At 42.5% G+C, this 24985-nt stretch overlaps 1 protein-coding gene across 1 annotated transcript; it reads right to left on the bottom strand.

The window, feature by feature from the left end:
* Positions 1-1908: 1908 nt before the first annotated feature.
* begain (brain-enriched guanylate kinase-associated) lies at positions 1909-16967 on the bottom strand (the record flags this gene model as incomplete). Its single annotated transcript, XM_080512688.1, has 6 exons — positions 1909-3435; positions 6695-6778; positions 6991-7098; positions 9088-9154; positions 10135-10296; positions 16951-16967. The coding sequence occupies 6 exons, from the start codon at positions 16965-16967 to the stop codon at positions 1909-1911; spliced, it is 1965 nt and encodes a 654-aa protein (XP_080368814.1).
* Between the last annotated feature and the right edge of the window lie 8018 nt (positions 16968-24985).

Raw genomic sequence — 24985 nt, 5'->3', positions numbered from 1 at the left:
TAATGATTGATGGAGTGTGTCCGGTGGCTGCTGCTCTGAACGCCGTCACTCTGATGCAGCTGCTTGAGTTCATCCATATTCTCAGGATGTCTGCTGTATATCCAGGCTGTAAATTGCTGTTGTAAATCAGATATGAAGCACCTGTAAATCAGGTAGAAATCTGTTATAAAACAGATGTAAAGCAGATCTTTGCGTGATTTCTGCTGTAAATCCAGAATAAATATGTTGTAAATGAGGTTTAAATCTCCTGTAAATCAGTAATCAGCAATAAATAAAGTGTAAATATCCTGAAGATCAAATCTCTGACTGGACCACTGAAGAATATGAACTTTCTGTTTAAAGGCCACTCCATCGTAGACGTGACTCAAGAGTTTCAGATGTTGAATCGTTGTCCTGCTGCATTACCAAACATCTGATTTCCTGTAGTTTTTAAGTGATTTTTCTTCAGTGATTTTCCTGCATGATGTTTCTGGTGTAAACTCGGCGAGTTGAGCTCTTCCTTAAAGAAGAGTCGCCTTCGTATTAAATCATCTTCATCTGTGCATCATTTGTCTAAATATGAACTGGTGAATATTTAAAGTCTCTGGTGACTCAGTGATGAAATGCACTGTGGCGCTTCACCCTTGTAGTTGCTTTAAGAAAAAAAAAAAGTATTGTAAACATGCTGGTTTTTCTTCCAGAGAGAGAGAGAGAGTGAGGAACAGGAAGAATGTTTCTGAGAGTCGGCAGCTTGTGTCAAAAGTTTGTGGGAAAGTTTGACAGCTTGAGCCGCAACAAGAAATCCACGACTGAGACGTCAGAATGAGAAGAACAGGACTATGAAAACCCCACAGGCCTTCTGGAAGAAGCTCTATTGACACATTCAGTGGTTGAAACTGTTTCACTATGTGAAATCAAAATCAAAAGTCCTGGTAGAACTTTTTGGAGAATATTTGATTTTGCGTGGTTTAAAAAAAGTGTGTTTAGCTGGTGTAGCTGCCAAAGAAGACAATGGGAATGTATTTTAGTGTATAAACTATTCCTTGATTTCTTTTTTATTTAACTTCAATATGTATATATATATATATATATATATATATATATCTGTAAGGTGTCCCTTATCGGCGAATGTAAACAACAACGGGAGGGTTTATGACCGATTAAATATTTAAATACTGCTTTGGCTTGTTGGGAGTGACGATCGTCATTACCGATCAGCAGACATGGCGAGGAAGGGTGCTTGATGCTCGTATGTCACAGACAGCGCCACTTAGTCACTTAGTGTCCAGTGACAAGAATGTACACAACCACTGAATGACAATAAAAGCCACACCACTCACAGTCATGGTTCTAAAAACCCTCAATTCCGCATACATGCACCGAATTAATAATATTATGGCGGCGGGAAGTGTGTGTGTGGGGGAGGTACAGTTTCCAGTGTGTTGTGCTCAGTGGGAAACGGTCCAAAGGTCTCTTTGATTGTTGAAGGTTGCCAACCTCAGTACTGTATATATTAATATGTTAATGCAGGAATTATTGAGTTTTTGCTGGTTTTAGTGAGAGCATTATCATCTGACTTATAGCAAAGACTTTGGCATGATTGTGTGCCTGATGTGTGTGTGTGTGTGTGTGTGTGTGTGTGTGTGTGTGTGTGTGTGTGTGTGTGTGTGTGTGTGTGTGTGTGTGTGTGTTACCTTGTTGGCTACTGTCATGAATAGGACCACAATGAGTAGCTCATAGCTGCACATGTGACATATAATAGAGAAAATGTTGCCGACTGCATGAAAAGGTGCCTTGGCTAAAATAAACAACACAACAACATGTCACATCCCAACAACGACCCACCACACAGGAAGTTTGGTGCAGAGAGATATACAGTATCATCACCATCATCATTCTCATAATCATTGTCATGCATAAATGAACCTGTCAGTTCAGCAGGGTGCCGTATAGCTGTGCCTTGGTCAAACTGTCTTTCCTTGTCAGTCCCATGCTGCCAAATTTTTGGTATCTCGGGGAAGTCTTCTTTGGGAGTGAAGGTCCGACGCTGAGAGCCGAGCTGGGGCGAGGACGGACACTGGGCCTGGGGGCCGGGTAGTGTTGGAGACTCGAGGCCTCCAGCGAGCTTTGGTGTAAGGACTCGGCTGAGCCGTCCGCACTCAGACTGACGTAGTCTTTAGTGCTGCTAGCTGCCGTGGCCCCTCTGCTGCCCTCCTTGTCCTTGGAGCTCCCTGAGAGGAACAGACTGCTTTCCGAGTCCTGACTGTCATTGCTGGCTCGATACACCACCAAAGTTTTCTCCTGCTGACGGTGGTCCATATCTTTGGGGCTGCGGCTGGGTGAACCCATGCTGAAACACCGGTCCATCGCCCGGCTGTGGAACACGTCATCTCCGTCTTGGAAGCTGCTGTAGATAGACCCCTTGACTTTACTGGGAGGCCCCATGGCAAAGTGGTGCTCGGAGAAACTGTATGGAGAGACCCGTCCCGTGAGGTTCCGATAAGGCGAGGAGAAGGTGTTGATGTCCTCCACGCTGAGCTGTCTCCAGCGGCCGCTCAGGTCATCCTCGGGGACGTGGACGCCACTTTGCTTGTCCAGAGGTCCCCCGTGGGTCTGGGTCAGCCCGGCTGCGGAGCCCATGCTACGAGACAAGGCCAGGCGAGGGGAGCTGGAGTGGTGCGGCTCGTTGAAGCACGAAGCTTTCCTTGTGTACGACGGCGCGCTGCCTTTCGGTGGACTCTTGGGGGCCGCCATGTGCTGGATGCTGCGGGATTTGACGAAGCACGGGCTATCTTTGTCGTAGGGAGACATGCTTTTACGCTCAAAGTCCCCACTGCCACCATCTCGCCAGTCCATGTAGAGGCCCTGATGGGAAGACGACAGAGTACTGCTCGCAGTGCGCATGCAGCCGCCGCTGAGCGCCCCCTTCTCATCTGAAGCCAGGCTGAAGCTGGAGTAGTTGCTGGATGCAGGTAGGCTCCCCGCGCCAAACTCATCATGGAGGTTGAAGGAAGTCGGGGGCTCGTGGTGGGAGAAACTTCCAGAGTTAAACGCTTCCTCCTCTGGATTGCTTTCGGTGGAGTCCTGCGTGTGGAGCTCAAGCAGCCCGGTGCCCTGGAGGTCGACGCTCTGCCTGCGCTCCGTGTCCTGCCACCGCTCGGGGCAGTAGAGAGCTGTGTCGCTACAGTACAGGTCCGAGGTCTTGTAGGCAATGCGGCGGTTCAGCTGATCGGTGCTTCCGGTTCCTTTCAGAAAGCCTCCGTCCTGCATGTGTGGGCTGGGGGAGCGCGTGACCGGACAGCTGCGACCCGGCTCCGGCTTCTCTAACACTTTGGCGATGATGGAGGTTGACACGTCGTCGGAGTAGTTGGAGTGGCAGAGTGCCACGGAGGCCCCCCGACTCCGGCTCTGCTTCTCTATATGGGAACTGATGCGTTCCCGGAAGTCTGGCGGCAGCTGTGTTCAGGAAACAAGCAAACACACAGGAAATTTGATGAAGTGGACAAATCAAAATCACAATCTCTGACTGTTAAGCAAGTCTTTCCTCGGCTTGTTTATATTATTGAATGTTTTCCAACCTGACCCTCCAAGACTAATGACGTTAATCTAAGAAACAGCCCAAATATAGAATATCTGACTTTTCAAACCAGCATACTAATATAGGGCCTTTCTGTGTGGAGTTTGCACTTTCTCCCCATGTATGAGGGGGGTTTCCTCTGGTAACTCTTGTTTCCTCCCACAGTCCAAAAAACACGCAGTGGCGGCCCCCGTGCAAGGCCTGCATCACGCTCTTGATGTCAAACGTGACCGACAGACCAAAAGCAGTCTATCAGAGGGGATCACAGGGAAGACATCAACTTTGATCTTTCAAAGGTCAGCACTGGTATTGATTTCCTCACTGGGGGCTGCTGTGAGTTCCCACTGAGTTCAGACTGAGGGCGTATGTTGAAGGCTGCAAACATTGCACACAGAATATTTCTTTATGTTGAATTGTCAAATTATACAAATGCATAAAACTTAAAAAAAAAAAAAAAAACATTGTCCAGAAATCCACAAATGTGTATGTGGGGGTCATTACAGTGTGATTTCAGGGTCCCGGTCTACTTCAGACCCAACTGCTCTGCTATTAAACCTGAAACAATGTGATCGCTACACAGCTTCTTTTTTCTATTTTTTTTAATCACAACATGCTGATAATTTTATATTTTTATATCTGTACAAGCTCATTGTAAATGCTGTTCATGAAGAATTGAAACGAAGCTGAGTAAGTAATCTAACCTCCATTCATTCTTGAGTATTTGAGTCCTGCAACTTTTCATTTATTTATCTGCTTTGTTCCCCATGAAGTGGACTGTTTTCTGTTTTTAAGCCTCTGTCTCTCCTTCTCCTTTATTGTCTTTCTCTCACACAGACAGAATTCTAATCTTTTTCATTGGCTCGTGTGTGTAAACCATTTCTCTCACAGTTTTCCTCCTCTGGTATTTTCCCTGAAGTCCACAGGGAGCTGCTCTCGGCTGAGGGTGAAACTCACTCGTCTTTGTTTAAAAAGAAACAAGCTCACCTCGGCATAAACTAACCTGCATCTTTTAAGCCCGGGCTATTTTTAGCTGCTGTTGCCACTCCCAGAGAGAGTAGAAATGGAAAGTAGGCGAGGCTGAGGGGAAAAGACAAGATAATTTACAGTGTGTGCCGAGCATTAGCTGCTATCTGCGGCAAATCTTAATTATAGTCACACAGTTCTGCAGAGTTAAACCATGTGACGGTGCACACGTCTCCTCTCATCCCAAGGGCTTAAACAATCACATTATGATGAAATCGAGGCTTATTAGATAAAGCATTCCAGTCATTTCAATCTCCGTGAAAATTATTTCCTGAAAATACTGTGTGTTTGTAAAAGATATTACATTTTCTAACTCTTCCTTTCCTGCACTACCTTCTATATACTGTTAGTAAAACGTGGTCCTGGTATTAGTTCATCAAATTCACCTTTTCTAGAAGGATATAAGCGGTTTAAAATGCGAAGAAAAAATATCTGTATAATTCTGTTCACCCAGAAGCTGTTTCCTGTCGAGAAAACAAACAAACAAACATTGATTCAGGATTGATTTCAGAAGACTCGCTTTAGACTGTCTACAGTTAGAGACACACCGCAGGGTCCTCTCACCGTTTTAGAATTACAGTACCTATGTTTTTTTTCCTGTCTTGTATTGGTTTTTATGTTGTTTTTAACCTTTGTGAGGCGACCTTCAGTGTTGTGAACTGCGCCTATAAATAAAATGTATTCATATTATTATTAATTGTTTTGTTGTTGTCATAGATCCATGCAGAGGAGGAATATGGTGAATGTACTGAAATTCTAATGCTCAAGCTCAAGGATATTCAGACATGGTCCTGTGTCATTTTTGGGAATTATATAATTTTTCCCCTAAAGATAGCAGATTCTGAGGAAAAAAATGCTCTTCAACCCTGGTTTAGTTGAATTAATCACCATTCTATTTGTACTAGTAGATGTTTCTTTCTGTTTTAGGCTTTTTTTTCTTCTGTCCGGTGTGCTCTGCCTGTGATTCACTGGTTGATTATGCACACTGAGATGTACATGATTCTTCAGGGAGTCCTTCAGACAGTCCCAACTTCTTAATTAAAGGTGCACAAATCCTGTTTTACAAGTCACAGATTAAAAAAAGAAAGAAACTGTCATGCTGATATGTTTCCTCTATCTGTTGCAGTTAAATCTGGTGAAAAACAAATTTGTGCACCTGTATCGATCTGCAGTTCTTCCGCACAAGTCACTGATTCTTTTCTTCAACTACAAATTACACATCGTGGACTTTTCTACAAGCAAACAAAACAATTCTACAGGTACACAACTCACGGTGCACAACTACAAACTCAATTTTACAAGAACACAAACATTTTTTTCACCAATAAATACCTCCATACTTTTAATGCTGCGTCGCCATCACATGAAGAAAACATCAAAACAGTTTGACTTCATTAGTAAACTAATTGAAAACAGCAGAACCTCACTAATGCACATGTAGTGTAATCCATCAGACTTAAGTGAAACGTGGCTTCGGGGCCCAAAATGACCCACAGGATGGCAATACACAAAGTACCACCAAATAGAAGGGCGGTTACTGTCATTGTTCAAAAGGGAACTGCTGTATTTAATTCATTGACAGAGGATTTTGGCGTTCGAGTGTAAACACAACCCTGAGACCTGAGTAAAGAAGAAAAAAAGCCTCAGACACTTATTTAAGAATGAACCTCAGAACCTCATGATGAGGGTTAATCTGTAGAAATATGACGGCGGCTGCAAAAGGTTCCTGGACGTTTCACCAGATCCGTCATCCGTCAGTTATAAAAATTTTTATGTCAAATAAATGATTATGCTGAATTTACTATGTCCACTGTGTAGTCAAGGTAAAACTGTGCTACAGTTTTGATCCCTGGCCTATAACATGTTTGATGCTGAATGCATGAAGTACCAACACCCAGGGCCCCATGCAGTGCAGCACATATCCCCAATATAGTGTACGTACATAAATCAAACACAGCCATCACAATTTTTAACCTTGCTATAGCGAAACACTTAAATAACTCAAGAGTCTATCTCGTTAAAGAAAGTAGAATGTAATGTAAATCCTTTACATCATTGACGTCTGCCCAGATGTGTGTGGAGGTGGTGTGTGTGTCTGTAGGTTGCACATCTCACCTCAGACATCTTGTGCACTCTGTAGTGAGATTTGGAGCACTGCAGCAGCTGAGCAGCCAGGTTACAGTCTTTCCTGTATAGATCCTGAAAGAGACGGCATTCATTCATTAATTCGGTAATAAATGAATTAATTAACGAATTAGTTCATTAGTTAATTCATGCATCACATTCATATCAGGAGAAGACCGTCGTGTGTGTATGTTGTGTGTGTGTGTGTGTGTGTGTGTGTGTGTGTGTGTGTGTGTCTGTGTGTGTGTGTGTGTGTGTGTGTATTAGTTGTAGATTGCAGTACTCACGTTGTCATCTCTCAGTTTATTGATGGTCAGTTTTGCCTCCATAAGATGGTTGTTGAGGACGATGATTTCTCTACTGAGGGTTCTCTTCTCCTCTTCATGATGCTGAGTCTGCAGCCAGGAGACCAAACCGACACACATTTGGTCAAAAGTGGTTAAAAGTCTCTTGCAGTTAAAACGTTGCAGGCGTCTGATCTAATCCAAGCAGATTTGTACGAGTGTTTACCACCAGTTGGAGTTATAAGGCAGGTCCAGTGAAAATGTCTTCATAAGATGGAATATGATGTGAATTAATACGTTCAAACGTGTGAGCGACAGCAAGCAGCTGAATCCAACAAGGAATTCTCAGAGCAACCGATTCAGCTCAGCGGGTCGATGGTCTGGATGGTGGCTCTCCTGATAATCTCATACACTCTCCTGTATGTGTGTGTGTGTGTGTGTGTGTGTGTTCTGTAAAAGGTTTTCTAACAGGGTTACAATTCAGATAAATGACTGTGGATGTTGATGGCGCTGCCCGTCTTTGATCATGTAATGGGTTTTGGAGAGATGAGGTGCACCTTTCTCATTGCTCATTGAGGAGATAGGGGGAACACGGGGTGAAAAAATTAGCCTCCCTTCTGAATTGTATCGACACTTCAATCCATAGGTTATTGATTAATCAGTCATTATGGTTCATTTCTCCTCAGCTTTACACTCCAGTCTGCAGGTCTTCATGCACCCAACGGTCACGGCTGAACACAACAAGGCTGAAAAGGCAGAGCGGCTGGTTGAGATGTTTTTGGGTCAAGTGACATGAAATTTAGGTTTCAGGTTCATGACAGATAAACAGGCACAGGATTTTGATCTTGTGTTTGATACTGTGTGATCGATCCAGGCTGGACAGCAGTGGCGGCTGGCCAATAGAGGGCGCTCAGAGTCCTTCTGTGGAGTTTGCATGATCCCTCTGTGTTTCCTCTCACTTTTTAAAAACAAAACGTGTTTTGAGGTCAGTTGGTGCCTTTAACCGTCCTGTAGTAGTGGCTGTGCAGAGAACAGGCCAGAGGAACGATATCCTGTCGTAGCCTGACGGAGGTTCTCGCTTATCAACAGTCCTGAAGCTTCACTGAGCACATATTGTTTTAAAAAGCCTCAGTGTACTCTGTGCAATAATGTACTAATGTGTGTGTGTGTGTGTGTGTGTGTGTGTGTGTGTGTGTGTGTGTGTGTGTGTGTGTGTGTGTGTGTGTGTGTGTGTGTGTGTGTGTGTGTGTGTTCTCAGCGTCATCCCCACACTTTGACTGTTTATCATTTGCAACCATCTGCCAAGTCCAACTTGTCAAAAACACATTTTTTTTATTTTTTACAAAGAAAAAAATGAGAAAAGAAATCGAGTGTTGACCACAAAGCAATTTCTCTCCCTCTCCCTCCCCTTGTCTTGTCTTTTGTCAGACATTTAATAGGAGCCTCTCCCTTCATCTCTCTCCAAACTGGAATTATGGAATTGATCAGCTGGCCTCTTGACGTCATCGACCACATTGTTTGGACAAAAAGAACAGAGTTGACACTGTTCATACCACCAGAGATCGTCTCTGTGCCTCACCTCAAATGTTCCTGTAGTTTCCACTAATGAAATACAAGTGTGAATATATCTCATAATTGCAGTCTGTGTTTATTTATATTTACAAGTGTACTTTTTGGAATTGGTTGGGGGGGGGGGGGTCTGAATGTGCGGGGGTGGGGGGGCTCTTGGGGCTCTTGGGTGTCACTGTAGTGTAGCGGTAAAGGACTGGAAGACGGTTTCTTTTTTTTTTTCTTTTTTTACCAATCACATGTTGAAAAATCAAGAAAAATTATAATAAGTCAGCAGCTGAGCGACACAAAATGTTCAAACTTTACTCTCGTCTTTGTTTCTTCTGACAAACAAAATAGGAAACAAACAAAAGAGTCAAGTGATAGTTTGACGGAAATTGTGGAAAACTGCACTTTTTGAAAGGATGTGTGATATTTCTTTCTTTTTTTTCTCTTTCTTTTTTTTAATTAAAAAAAATACATTTTTAAATACATTGCAGTCATTCCAATGTGCTTTTATAGAGAAAATAGAAAAGCCCAACAGTTTCTTACCGTCCGGTGCATCTTGTCCTCCAGATCCTGGTTGATCCTCTGAAGAGCTGCATAGCTACTCTGGATCCTGAAGAGGGAAGAAGAATTGATGACTTGGGATGCTTTACTCTTGGTTGGCATCAATAAACACCATAAATGTGCAGAGAAATTACTAATTTTCTCAGTGAGGACACTGAGGATCTCAGAGGGGATTTGTAGATATTTTAAGTTTTCACTCAGACCTGAAGATTACTGTGAAACTAGATCGAGCTAAAACACAGTGGAAAGGCTCCATGTAAGAGGGAATCAAACCGTCAATCAGACAGTCACGTCTTTATGGAACACCTCCAGCTTTGTCATGTTTCTTTAAAATCTTCTTTAGGTGACATGGACCAAACAAACAGGACCGTGAAGGTTTTCTGAAAACATCCACTGGATATTTTAACATCTTTAGTCAGTTTTTCACAGCAAGAAATGAAATAAAAAGTCATTTACACTTCTCTGACAGAAGTAGTCAGAATAATATATGCATAGTATTAACATTTAATTTAAAATAAAGAAACATCCTTCAACAACCATGTATGTTAAAAGATTTCAATTGAGTGTCCAAAACAGTTTTCAATCCTGTAGAATGATACGATGAGTGAATGAGTTTTCATCTCTTCATTAGTTCCACTTTTCTTTTTCCACATATTTATACTGTTTGGTTAGACTCTCTGTATTTGTGGACTCGCTCCTTTTTAAAGGTTTTAATATCTGTTCTCAGCTCAGAAAGTCATTTCTGTTTTGTCCTTTTTTTTGTTTCTTTGGAGGCGGATTTAAGAACCTGCTGAGAGGGGAGAGATTCTGCAGGACAATAAAACCCTGTCAGCCCTTCACTTCCCTCGTATCCACTCTCCTGCATTGAACCATGTCCATATGAACTATAATCAATGATGTTGCATGCACACACACACACACACACACACACACACACACACACACACACACACACACACACACACACACACACACACACACACACACACACACACACACACACACACACACACACACACACACACACACCTGCGTAGTTTGTCTGTCAACTTCTCCAGCTCCTCCTGGGCCCGTCGCAGCTCCGCCTCCAGGTACTGCCGAGTGGAGTCAAACTCGCTCTCCACCATCTCTAGTTTGTGTGCGGCGTGGGACAGACGCTTACGGAGATCATCTTTGAGGTCGTGGAAAGAGCTGAGCAGATAGAAGGAGGAGGTTTAGAGGTGTGTGTGTGTGTGTGCCTGCAGGGAGGACGAGGAGGACGAAGCAGGAATACTAATCAGTTCCCATTCACAGAGCCGGGACCAAACTCCCGTTAGCGTAATGGTGAATTTCATTCCACGGGCCTCGTTTCTAATCTCTGAACGAGCAGGAAAGGGATGCTGGACACAGACATGTGAGTTTCAGAAGAAGCGGTGAGAATAATGGAGCATGGCTTCGTGCGTGAGTGTTGAATGTAAAGAGCAAACCAAAGCTTCACCAAGGAACCAGAGCGTGAGCATAGTTTGGGTTGGAGGTTTGATGTGAGCATGGAGACTGAGGTGACAGCCGGGCTGAGGGAAGGGAGGCGGGAGCAGCGCAGGCAGCCCTCTGGGGATTTCATTGAAGGCACAGAGAGGTTGGACGGATCAGGACAGTCAGGACAATTTACTCCAGTTCCTCAGAAACTGAAGTCTGCACAGACTGATAAACTGGACTGAGGGTCAGTGCTGCTAATGATGAGTCTGTTGTGCAAAAATAATAAAGAGCCCCACCTAAGAAATGTGTCACCAGCTGCCACCGGTGTTCAGTCAAAATGAAAACTTTTCAGAATTATATTCTGATGAGATTGTTGCAAAAAAAACCCCTAAATGAATCAAAAGCCTGTCTAAGATCTCAGTAAAAGAAACAGACTTCAGATGCATCAGGTGCAAATAAAGTCAAATATTCCCGCGCTAATCTACCAGGACATCTCGACCAAATTCAATTTGTTTTGCTGCACAGGTCTCTTTATTTCATTTCACTTTTCTTATCGCAGTAATCGCCAATGGGTAAAACCCTGCTTCTCCATCAGTGGAATTAATAAAGTTTTATTAAACCGCATGTTTCTTACTGACAGTCTGTCCTCAGGCTCCCCCTGCCAGCAACTCCTGTACTGAACAGACAATGTTAGACACACTGCAGCTCTTTGTGCTCTTCACCTCTTCATTCCCTCACAGACAGAGGAAGGCAATTAGGGAGGATCCGCACTCTTTAACTGTGTGTGTGTGTGTGTGTGTGTGTGTGTGTCTGTGTGTTTTACTGCAGCCTTACGGTGCCTCCATTGTTAAAATTCTCTTAGTTCAGTCCTCACTCCAGTTGCCATGACAACACGGTCCGACACATTGCGACATACTTGTGCACGAGTTGGCCGAGGAGGACGCCACAGATTATTGACCAATAAAAACACCAAACTAAAGAAGACACGTGAGTGGATTTCACCTCGTGAATCAGATTCTGCTGAATGTCTGCAGCTGCACACAGTGTGAGGAAATGAACTGAACGACGGTTCTTCTACTATCCATCCCCAAGACACGATTAAAGAAACACCTACAGAAATTCTGCATTGTGCTGCTGGCCGATAAATTGTAACACTCAACCAGCACTGAGTCCAAATATCAGCAGGCCTTAGTTTACTGGTCGTTAACAGCCCTTTTTAGTTTGGACTGCGCCGTAAAATAGCAGTATTATCGACTATAAACTACTCAAAATGCTTCCTCCCTGTTTTACTGCAAAGTAGAGAGTGACAATTTAATCAATCAATTTTCACAATATCTAAGAAAAGGCAACTTCATGAAATAAAATATGAGCAATTTTGATCCAGGCCATTTTCAAAATGATGGATCCTTCCACAAAATCCAATTGTCAACAAAAACGTTTTGCTGAATAAATCGACTTTGTCCGATTTTGTTCAAATCTGCAGAAAGATGTAGAATTCATTCAGACCGAGGTGTTTGTCTTGAGGTGAATGTTGACACATGAACTGTCCTACAATACAAATGGAGACACGTCTCTCATGCCCGAGGTTTACTCAAACAAACCAACAAACCAGGTAAAAAAAGAGAAGCAATGCCAACCTGTATTAAACTCAGTAAATCCTTTTGCATCTGATCATCAGTCCATTAACATAAACTTCTCCCAGTATTTTGCTTGATCAGGTGAACACACCCAATAGTCCATATTGTTGAAGGAAAGCGCACTGAATGATGGTATGTTATTTAAATATTTAGTATTATATTGTCATTAATGAGTGTTGGTGTCTGCAGAAATGTAACAAAGCAAAGTGCTGAAACAAAGCAGTTTTTTCCTAAAGTATCAATGAAGTTCCATTCTATTCTATTCTATTCTATTCTATTCTCATTAATGTCGATTTTTTTTAGAAGCCTGGCTCATTCATTCATTCATTCATTCATTCAGATATTGCTGTAAACATCCACAAGGACAGGGCACAATTGGAATCCACTTCACAACCTGCGCTCGACACTCAGATAAAGCACTTTGCTGTCTGTTACATTTACTTAAGTGAAATGTGCATTTTGTACAATACAAGCTCATGTTTACGAAATGAACGTGAACAAATCTTGCAGGATTTACTTGAACGTGAACTGCTTCGTTTTTATTTGATTCAATAAAGTCAAAAGAACAAGTTGTCACATGCTTCCGGGGAAATGATGGCAGTTATCATGAGAACACGTCACAGGATTAGCAGGGGCGCGAGAAGACTGCCTGTTCAGCCGGAGCATTCCCGGCTGGCTTGCAGCTTAAAAGGTCAGATTCCTCCATCGTTTGCTCTTTAAAATAATTACAAATGGGATTTCATCTGTCTGTTTCTTCCTTTTTCTTTTCTTCTTCTGCGGCTCTCAGTCCAATGTTGGGTTCCTAAAATGGCCCTCAGGTCCGGTCATGACCGTAGGTGAGGTTGGAGATGTAGACCGACTGGTAAACAGAGAGCTTCTCTTTACAGCTCCGCTCCGTTTCACCAGAACAGTGCAGCACAGTGACGCCATTACTGCAGCCGTCTGTCCAAATCTGCGGACGATGGAACGATCCCTCCTATCACTTGTAAATAAGACCAGGGGATACTGGAACTGATGCCCCAGAAGCTCTTTGTGGGGTCAAGAAAGCCTAATACTTTGAGCCGCTGTTTGGTACATAAGAACAAACAACCGTCAGAGTTTTTCTCTCCACCACCTCAAGCCGCAGGGACGTGACCCTCTCGTCCGCCAGCACAAACTCTAACTGTGTGGCTGCGAGCCGGAGTCTTGTGAGTACCTCCACAACCTCTCAGCCTGAGTAGGAATGAGACAACCCTGAATTAAAGAGTATGGTGCACAGCCGATGCTGTGGGTGGAGGTGAGCCCAACTATATCGAGTTGGTACTTCTCAACCTCCCACACCAGCTCTGGCTCCTTCACCTTCAGTGAGGTAAAATTTCCATGTACCAAGACCCAGTTTCTGCTGCGGGGGACCATTCCGGACATCCTGACTTTACCAGAGAAAACTTACTGGAGGATCAAACTGCACAGACTAAAGGACAGCGCTGTCAGAGGGTTTAATGTCCTGGATTTATTCTAACCAGGAGTAAACTTAAATATATATATATAGAAATATATAGAAACTTCAGCACTGTCGATACAAAAGTAGCAGCTCACAGGTTAAAAGCACACAAAATGTGGAGTAATGTGGATGATGACAACTAAAACTCATACAGACTGCAATTAGTGTTAGTTGTCGTGACAAAAGTCATAATGTGAGTTAAACCTGAGGATCAAAACACAGGTTGTTTACTTCTGCTCTTTGGAGGCTGAATGGACAACTCGTCCACGACTGTTTTTTTTAGCATTATTTATATAAAGGATTGGATTTCAAAGTATATTTGACCCATTTGGAAGGATTATTAAGTGTATTTGACACAAAAACGTAAACATTGGCAGCTGTCCAGGGCGTAAACTCAACAGGGGTTGAGGTTGAGGTGCACCGGCTCAGATACGGTCTTCAGAAATACGTTTTAAAAACAAATAAGCCGCAAAGTTAAAACGGTGCTCCACAGATGACGGCTTTGAGTGATGCGTTCAGGCGCTCCTTAACATGTCGGAATCCCGCCTTCCAACATGTTAACGAGCTGTGGGGCTCGAACAGTAGCGACGTTAAATGATTTGCCAGCATTATTGATTTGAAGGATTGGATTTTAAAGTCCAGTCACTGTGTACAGAGACGTATTTAACTGTTAACACACTTTAATGAGCAGACAACCTGCAGAACGCAGACAACGGACGGATTTTTGTAGCTGAACGTTTTTGAGCGATGCGTTCAGGTGCATCACGTAAGTGCGCAAATGTCAGTTTTCCATGGTACGTTGTGTGATGGTCAAAGTCAGATGCCTCACACACCTTCTGTATGGCTCCTGCATGGATCCCTGATTTAACGGTGCTGGAGGTAATTTGACAGACGGATGAGAGAGCAGGGAGCTGGAAACTGCAGCAGGCAGACCTGACAGGAGTCTGAGAGAAGTGTGGAGGCTGCGTGACCCTATCTGGGGTTTGTGCCGTTAGCAAAGTGGATAATAACAGATGAGAGAAACAATTACTTAATAGAACCAAATCTGGTCTCGTGAATCTCGTGAAACTTCCAGCTGTTTCTCCACATCGGTCTGGTTTTATCCTGATACAACTTTACGAGACACTTCATCCACATTTTGACTTGAAAACACATCCTGAGAGTTCTTTGAACAATAGAGTTGTGACATCAAGACCTTTGTTGTGTACGAATATAAATAAGAACCTTTTCTTCTGTCAGTGAGCAGATGTTGTTTGTTAAGAGTCACTGTGTAATGATCTCTTCAGGGCTTAAAGTGTCAGTTTGACAGTGAGGATTGTGTTAAAGTCTCTGGAAGATTTAGCTTTTCATTTCATGTTGGAACAACTTAGGAGGGTTTGAATATCTTATCAGAAAAACCAAATAAACACACCAACATTATAACATGCATTTCTGTACCACTGTATTTTCATTCCTTCATATATACCAGATGATATTAGTGTCGCGAAGAGGCTTTTGAAATGTCCAGTAATCATTTTAACCCATTTAGAGGTTCCCATTATACATTTTTAAATGTAAAATGATTTTCCTCAATTTCACAGTTTATTCAATCCTATAGTGTATATAAAATGTACTGGTGATTTTCAGACTTTAACATGTTCACAGGTCCTGCCCTTCAACTGAAAGTGCTCTAAGGGAGCAACCAAAACGTACACGCTGGGCCACAGCTTGTATTTCACTCTGTCAAAAGCTGAACTGTGAAAGAAGATTTGAGCCAACTTGTCAACAGCCTAAGATGTAGGTCGCATGAGAATTGTCTCCTCTTGCCGCGAGATTTTATTGAAATTACTTTTGAAACTTTCCACGTGCTTTCAGTTTGATCGCTCAGAATTTTGTCTCCTGAGGTTTTATTCGGATTTTATCTGACAAAGATGTAATGCAACTAAAAATAAAGTACATTTTAAAGACACTGGAACACTCTATTTTAAAAGTACTTGAATGAGTGTGGTAGAGAGGAATCATTACAAAATGAAAATTGTGAGTCAAATCAAAGAGGTTTCATTGGTTTGATTGACTTAGAAATAGAAAACTTTAGTTTTCTTGATATGTGTTTGTACCACAGCACAATTATCTATCTATCTATCTATCTATCTATCTATCTATCTATCTATCTGTCTGTCTGTCTGTCTGTCTGTCTGTCTGTCTGTCTGTCTGTCTGTCTGTCTATCTATCTATCTATCTATCTATCTATCTATCTTCCGACCATGTCATGTAACAGTGTGCTGGGCTGACAATAAAGAATCCTTGGAACCTAGTAAAGTTCTGCAGAAATAATGTTAATGCCAACTTCCATCTGACGAGATGTTAATTATATGCTGATGTAACTAAAAGCTATGAATGCAGAAGGAGTTAGCACACTGTTTACCCATTCTCCTTTCCCCCCCTCTAGATTATCTACTGTAAAGATGTTTCCAGTGTGCAGGAAGTTACAAACTCACTTCAAAGAGCTGAATGTTTCCCTGTGGACAGACCTTTTCCCTCTGCTGTTCACTTCAATTATGACAGGAAGCGGATGTCCTCTTTAAATCAATGTTTCCTCACAGCTGCAGGCTCAGACTGGAGGTGAAAGCAATTAACTTGACCATGTTACACCATGTTGGGCTTGTGGTTGATTGTAAAGCTTGTGACATTTTCCTTCCTGTTCTTACTTTATCACGCTTGATCTGTACAAGAGGAACAGCCTATGACTGGCAGTTGTGTTTTCATCCAGAGCAGTGAAAGAACTCATGATCTTCATAGCAATAAAAACACTGCAGTACATATATATATATATATATATATATATATATATATTACAAAAAACTGTACTGCTGAGTCAACTGAGGAAGAATAAACAATGAACGTTACGAGAGCTGAGCTGCTGCAGTGAGTCACACACACACACACACACACACACACACACACACACACACACCTCGCTGCAACACATGGACAGAAACACACAGCAGCTGGCGAGGAGTACTCACAATCATCATTTCATAAGAGAGGCTCTCAAATCCAAGCGTTTCTCACCGTCTACATGATTTTCTTCTCATTTTCAGACGCTACGACCACTACAGTCATGAATCTGTGTGTATCCCTCACAGCAGCATGAAGAAAGAGCCAATGCTGACTGGAGACGGCTTGTAAGCAGAGAGGGAGGGAGAGAGAGAGAGAGAGAGAGAGAGAGAGAGAGAGAGAGAGGGTGGGGGGGGGGGTTGTCACTGTCAGGAGGTGAAGGAGTTCAAGTCTCACCTGTTATCGTAGTTCATCTCTCCATCAGACTCCTGGGAGGAAAAGAAGAGAGGATATTGAAGGATAAATAAATCAGAGTTATCTCCTCCTCTTTTCTGGTGTTAATTCTCCTAATGATTCCTGAGCAATGTTTTTACAGTCTTCTGCAAAAGGAACAATTAAATTTTTTTCCAAATATGAAGCTTGAATACAATGTTTTGTCCCTTTGTAATTTGTCCCTTAAAAAATAACAGTCAAATGTGTATTTGCCTTTATCGGGCGCCCCCGGAAATGTAAACTTCTACGAATTTAGTGCTGTTAACAGGCTGACCCTCTCTGGGAGGTCGGAGACTGGAGAGGAATGTGGAAGTGACGGACGAAGAGGAAGGTGTTCTCTCGGTCCACAGTTAATTCTGTGTTTTCATATTGTGTTGGGGCTTTTTTTTGAGCAGATTTTCAACACAGCATGATCTAATATATAGACACACAGTAGTAGACTTCTACTACACAGTAGACATACTCTCATAGATGGTTTACTCTTATGGTGTGAAAACTAGAGACATAGTGAAGGCTGGGCTGTAGGCTCGTTGGTCGTGGTGTCGATACTCCAAGATTGGGTATTGGGATTCGAAACTGTTTATGAGCTCAAAACTGCTTAATGTTGCACAGTCTTCCCTGAGATGTGTTTAATGACCTGTCTCAGCTCATACGGGTGTTTTATTTGGTCAATAGTGCTTGTTTTACAACTGTGTGGAACACAAATGTGGTTTGAGTCAAGATGAACACATGGATTTGTGAATTTTCACAATTGAAATGTTGCTCCTGCGTGTGAGTACGAATCCTTTTGCTCTGTGCTCTCAGGAGTCCATGCTGAGTCCCGTCTGGCCAGATAGAAGGAGTCACAGCGCTGATCAGTGCCAGCGACTCCAGTCACGGGAAACACTTCCAGCTGCCAGTGAAACTCAAGGATCAATTCAGTGGCGCGCAACAACTTCTAACGATACAGATTCAAATGTAAATTTACAGAGCCAAATATTTTAAACCTGCATTGGGTAGTTGGTTTTCCCACCTCTTTTTGTTTCAGCAGTGGACATGATGCACCTATCCAGGATGAGATTTAACATCACAGGAATAAACTGTCCCTCTCACGGGAATCAAAGCTCCTTCATCAGCAGACCAGACACAGAAATACTTCATTTAAAACACAAGTGAAGCATCACAAGCTCCCTATAAAGCTTCTCATGTCTCTCTCCACCTCACAGGGCGTGATCTCTCTGGACTCCTTCAGAGAAAAAGGATGCGTCATACCAGACGCAGGGACCGTTCAAGTGGTGTGTTATTATTTTCACAATCTCATTCATAGAAAGAGCTGCTTACTTCCATATTTTTAAAATCCCAATGTTGTATTTCTATAGCATAACTTCATTGAAGATGACATACAGTTTGACATTATAAGCTTCATTTCTTTGGCACCATGCTGACTAGTTTTTCCCCCTCAGGTGTTGCTGAATCCACAAAAAACCGTGGAGAAGGTCATCTTGGTGCCCTACGACCTGAGTGACATGCCTTCTGGTCACATGACCTTCCTGCGCCACCGTAGCTGCCTGGTGGCTGTGGAGGACGGGAAGAGGGACGCGTCTCCAGGGGCCGGCGTGCTCAACAGCAACAGAATCCTCCACTCCCTGATACATCTCAGGTACTACTGACAGTTCACAGGGCTGTGGTGCTCAGTACATGATATATGCACTCAATGCTTTCCTGAATATCTCCATAATAATACAGTCGGTGACAAATGTCAAAGCCATGAATGTTTATTTAATCAGCAGACGTCTATTGAGTTCGAATAAAAGATACAGTCTTGTGGTGGACGTGACAACCAAAACTTGGAATGTGTTTTTAAACTGACATGTGTGACCATCATGTTGTTGTGCTCGTTTACCTAAAGTCCCTAACGAACATCTTTTGTTTTTTTGATGCTCAGATTCCAGCGCTCCACATCTGGGAGGCTCTCCTTGAACCATGATATCCGGCTGCTGTACCATAATAGATCTACCAAGGTGCACACGGGGGGCAAGTACAAGCTGGAATCGTTCACCGAGGGGACAGGAAACCCCGACTACTGCCCCTGTGTGTGACCCCGTCTGACCTCTCAGTGTTGGGAAGGAGGTGAGGTGTTTCAACTGAGAGGAGGAACATCTTGTCATGCCCTGCTCCTCTGCAGTCTCATAAGACGGTTCTGCCCCGTCCAGTTCTGCCCCGTCCAGTTCTGCCCCGTCATGTTCTGCTGCCAGTCATAGGCTGTTCCTCTTGTACAGATCAAGCGTGATAAACAGCTTTTTTTTTTGAACAGTTAAATATTTATTGTTAAGAAGTATTTGTTCAGCACAGAAATAATTAACTATTTTCCATTGCTTCTCACTTACACCGTTTCACAATTTCACACACTTCATTGACTTTGAAGTTTATTTTCACACAACAGTGCATTAATACAGAACAACAGAGCCATTTAAAAAAAAAAATTTCAGAAAACATTATCTCATAAATTCAAAAAAACTGCAATTTTTTTTTAGCTAATTTATTTAATCTCATAATTAGGAGATAATTCTCTCATGAATTCAGAAAAACAGTAAAAATTTTGGAATCATTTTTTTCTTATGAGCTAATTGTGTCATGAATTCAGAAAAACAGAGTTGATTTTTATTTTTTCATGTGAATGCAATAGGCTTCTGTAATGTGGTACATGGATGAAGTGTAAAAACTGAGTGTTAAAAGTACAAAATGGCTCAAAATGACAAAATGATGTAATTATGAAAAGATTAACTTTTAGATAAATGTACAGCACAATAAAAAAACTAAACATTCAAAAGACACGGCAACGCTGAGCCAAAAATGGGCTGAATATTGCACTTCTATGACCCGGGTTCTGGGACTTTTCTTTGGGCCCATAAGTCAGGAAAAAAATCGATTAACTAAATACTGAAAAGTGACATAGATAAATAATGTTTAGATGTTTTGCACTTTGAATGTTGCACATTGAGGTCCATCTTAAGTTTCTTACCTCAGCCTGGTTCCTACCTCAGATTGTGTTTATGTTAGTACTCTACTGGGTTTTCTTCTGTCATGTTCTGTCTTAAATCTCTGAGGGACCTGTTTCTATCTTTGATTTCTGGGATACTATTATTTGCTGCCTTTATAACATGATCAGTGATTTGTTCCACACATTCCTCTATGTTTCCATCAAGCGTTACTATGTGAGCTGTCTCCTTACACTCTCGTCTAAACTGATCGTGTTGTGACTGCATAACCTTCCTGCTTGACCACATTATCATTTATTATGGTAATGATTGGAAAGGGATTCCTGGCGTCGTCCCATCCTTCACACACCATCCGCAGCTGTTCACCATTCGATGTGACACCAGTGCAAGGTCCAGTCTTGATACTGTTCTTCTGTTTAGGTTTGCCCTGGTTCCTATACCGTCATTAATACATGCTGGACATCTCTCATCCATCAGTTCTTCCACTATTCTCCCATTATTGTCTGTATGCTGATATATGCATATACTGTATATATGCATATATCTTTTAACCTCTTGTCCATTTGCTATCAAAGTTCGAGCATTCCTACATTCTAGCAATACTGCAGTATGTGTATGACCATGATCCTTCATTGATGTTTTCTGCTGCTTCTGTTACTGTCAACAATGATTGTATCTGATCTGCTTCAATTTCTTCCACGTCCAGAAATGTCCCCTCTGCTTCCACAACTGTCTTAATTTGATCACTTTTCTTCTTCGTGTTCACTGCTACATTTATGACATGACAAGATGACGGCCACAAAGTTCCCTTTTTTTTTTTTTTTCACGATCATGGTACTGTCATGCACTATACATTTATGTGAGCACGTGCTTGGTTCTCTTGAAGATGGCCTGGATAGGGTTTGGATTTGCTTTTCTTGTGCGTTTGTTGTCTGAGCTCCGTCTCTCTGTCGCTTGGCAACGCCCATTCTGTGTCCAAACTCTTCTTACTGTCTTTAGCGCTTCTGCATATGAGACATTATTCTTTACTTTGACTCGCTGAGCTTCCCTTGCTTCTTTCTGGATTATGCATCCTCCATTAGCTGCACTGTGGTGTCCTCCACAATTACAGCATTTAATTTGTGCATTTGTTTCCCCCCACATTTTCCATATTCATGCTGCCCTCCACATCCAGCACACCGTCCTCTACACTCTTTAGAGACATGTCCCATTCTTGGACACACACAGCACCTGACTGGATTGGCTATGTCGTCTCTCACGTTATAATTCATACATCCCATCTGCACTGCCTGCTTATTGCTCCAGGTATATTAGCCTTTATCTTTTCCCCTCCTGGAGACGTCGTCTTACTGACCTTCTCCTGCTGTTTCTTACTGACAGCATGCATTAACACTCTCTTTCTATTCATCCTCTTTGCTGTTTTGATCACCCCGATTTCTCCAAACTCAATCACTACATTCATCTCGTCCGCTTGTTGTTGCTCATTATGTCGACTTTCTTGGGGAAGTCTTTGATTTCTTGTTCTGACTTGTCAGTTCTTCGCTTTCATCAGACCATCTCCTCCTCACTCTTGTATGTTTACTTTTACCGCCAATTGAGTTTCCGCCTCCTCTCTCTTCCCATCCGTCCAACCCCCCCCCCCCCCACCCCCCCCGCCACCAAGATCCACAGGGTACTTCCAAAATGTCCCTCCTAACTCCTTATCTGTCGACTTTACCTCAACCCCGTGGATGATGTCAAGGAAAGATGTTAGGAAGCTTCCTAAAGGAGTTAAGGAAACGTGTTAGGAGGCTTCCTAAAGGAGTTAAGGAAAGGTGTTAGGAGGCTTCCTAAAGGAGTTAAGGAAAGGTGTTAGGAGGCTTCCTAAAGGAGTTAAGGAAAGGTGTTAGGAGGCTTCCTATAGGAGTTAAGGAAAGGTGTTAGGAGGCTTCCTATAGGAGTTAAGGAAAGGTGTTAGGAGGCTTCCTAAAGGAGTTAGTGAAAGGTGTTAGGAGGCTTCCTAAAGGAGTTAGTGAAAGGTGATCATGTTGGTGTGGCAGTCGGACCACACTGTCACTTAATGACGTCATAATAATGCGACGGCGGCGCAATTTAGTGACGTCTGCTGTGGCGGGGGAGAGAACTACAATATTTCTGAAATATTACATTTCCGAAAATAGACCATTAATCATATCCTTCCTCACTATATCAGTGTTTAGTGTGTTGGGGGTCAGAATAGTATTCTGAAAGGAAAACACTGTTTGCTGCAGGAATGGGGAAAGTGGCCCACAATGGGTTAGTAGTGTAGACTCTCCTCCTCAGGTCGTTGAAAATTTATAGAAGAAAAATATGAACAACTTTTGTGATAGACAGTAAAAAAAAAAAAAGGCTTAATAAAGAACGTTTTTATATGTGGCTGAAACCAAAATGTTGACATGAGCTTTGTGGCTTTTTCTAATGAGGCGGATTAAGTTTTTTTTTAGGTTGCAGCCATCAAGCCTAATTTTGAAAAGTAGAAACAAAGTAAAGTGTGATTTTGCTGGAGAGTCGAGCAGTTTTGTGCGTGTGTTTTTTTCATTTGTGTGTAGAGCTCTGAGAGTAGGAGGCATGCTTTCAGGAAAGGTGTGTTAACAATCAAGACAAACAGCAATTGAGAGATCAGTGCCATTCAGTCAACAAGCAGGAATTTGATGCAATAACAGAGTTTGAAGCTTCATATGACGATTGAATGAAATCATCGGTCGCTTGTCTAATATTATTCATTCTCACTAATCTTCTCTTCAGAGGAAAACTGACACACGGCTGTAGAACGTGCCACAGAGCGTGCTGCAGAGCGTGCTGCAGAGCGTTGCTCGTTCCTCTGATATCATCTGACAACCATCTCTGTAATTATATTCACAATGGCACATCATTTAGTCATGGTGCCTGCTGTAATGAAAACTGCACAGGCTGTGTTCCTCTTCCCTTTATACTAATGAAAAACATTTGAAATCAAGCTAAAACTTTAACTGAATTGTCATTTCTTTAAACAGGTGGTTTGACAGAGTGACAGAGTGGTTTGCATCTCTTGTCCCATACATAGAAAATTGCAGAGTCCCTGCAAGGCTTTTATAGGTGGAAGTAGCATGTGCGCGCGCGCGTGTGTGTGCGCGTGTGTGTTTATTTCTCCTGGGGCTGGTACCACGAAGCTTGATTTTCTCTCATGGAGATAACTTCAAGGATTAACTCTGGGTTTTCTGTGCTTCTCACCAGGATAAATCGCCATGGCAACTTAAGCTGAACGTTCGAACCTCCTCCCAAGCAGGTTAGGTTCTCCATCAGTGGTCAAAGCTCCGCCTCCTGACCAATCTGATCTCCTGGAAAATGACCTGCACCATTGTTGAATGATGGTGATTGGTACTCGGGTTCAGCGCTGAGCTTCAGCTGAGCAGAAAGGAGAAATTAATTTTAGAGCAATCTGTTTGACATAATAGAATAAATCCTGGTCACTGAGGCTTTGAAGGATGTTCTTGTTTGTGACTCGTTCCAAGTCAATGAATTAATGTTCCAACACAAGGGAAACACAGCCTCAAACTAACTGGATGGAAAACATAAACTAAAAGAAGAGCAGTGAGGAAGCTCAGCCCGACTCGTTGCTGCTGTAATAAATGTGATGAATTGATATTGTAATAATCTCATGAAGTCACGCATGGACAAGTCAGGAGTGTTCTGGCTTTGGATGCAGCAGCAGGGTTGCTTTGAGCCTGTGGCGGCTGGTGATACTTTCCTTTATGTGGGGATCTTCATTATTATTTCAATTAAACAGATGGGTTAACTGAGGGCGAGGGGGACATTTCAAACATCCGTTCAAACCTTTGACTTTTGATATTAGAAGCAACAACTGGCTCGTCTGTATTAATTATTAGATGCAGATGGTATTTTACACCCTTCCCTGGCAAAGCAAGGTGTTGGGACAAGGAAACCTTGATACTTTTCACAAATGAGACATGATGGATAAAACAGGAGAAACAGCAGCTGCACCAGATGTTCACAGCCTCTCAAGGCATGAAAAAAAACAGCTCTCCAGCAGTTCACACAGAGACTTTCAATGTGCTTTTCTTCCTGCTAATCATCCACAATGATTGATTTTTTGCTGTTTATCGTCTCCTGTTCCCGTTGCTGTTATTTTGTGGTTTTACTATCTCCTCACACCATCAGTTGAAGCAGATGGTTTCCTGCCTCTGAGTCTGTCTGCAGGTTAATATTTTTCCTTTCTTGTTGCTCATGTTTTACGGGATTTGTTTCAAGTGTTAGTGTATGTCTGTTGGGATCTCACAGGACCACAGAGACGTTGGTGATTTCTTATTGAAAGAGAATCTTCATTTGTGACTGAGCATCTCACTGCAGGTGGACCATGAGTCACTGCAGCCCCATGAACCCCCCCCCCCCCCCCCCCCCTTGCTCAAATGACACTGACTGCCCGTCATGGAGCACAGGGACCGTCACGGATCAATGGGCAGATGCTGAAACACTTGAAATAAACAATTGCTGATGATTCTAAAATATTTGTGTTGTTTTTCAGGTTTATTTGAACCAGGAACTAAGGTATCCAGAATGACAAATATACCATATATATTATTTTATATATGATTTTCCACCAAAATTCTGATTTTCTTCTCACAAATTTAAAAAATAGTTTTACTAGTATTAATAAATAACGTGAAGTTCAAAAGGCGGAACTACTTATAGGGGACAGCATTAAGCACAACACAATACATGCTACAGTTGCAGGGGACGTCCAAAATGTCCATCCTTTCTCCTTAATTGTGGACTTTCACTGAACCCCATGGATGATGTCACAGGGTTAAGGAAAGGTGTTAGGAGGCTTCCTAAAGCAGTTAGTAAAAGGCGATCACTTTGGTTTGGCAGTCGGACACTTTCACTTAGTGATGTGATAATAATCCGATGGCGCAAGTTAGTGATCTGCTGTGGCGGGGAAAAGAACTGTAACTTCTAAAAATGTACTATAAAAAGAGCATTTGGGTTTTAGATGATTTAAAGTT

Source organism: Blennius ocellaris (genome assembly GCF_963422515.1).
Source record: "Blennius ocellaris genome assembly, chromosome: 17".
NCBI classification, from domain to species: Eukaryota; Metazoa; Chordata; class Actinopteri; order Blenniiformes; family Blenniidae; genus Blennius; species Blennius ocellaris.
The sequence above is the reverse complement of the archived record's forward strand: the minus strand, read 5'-3'. Positions and strand labels throughout refer to the sequence as shown.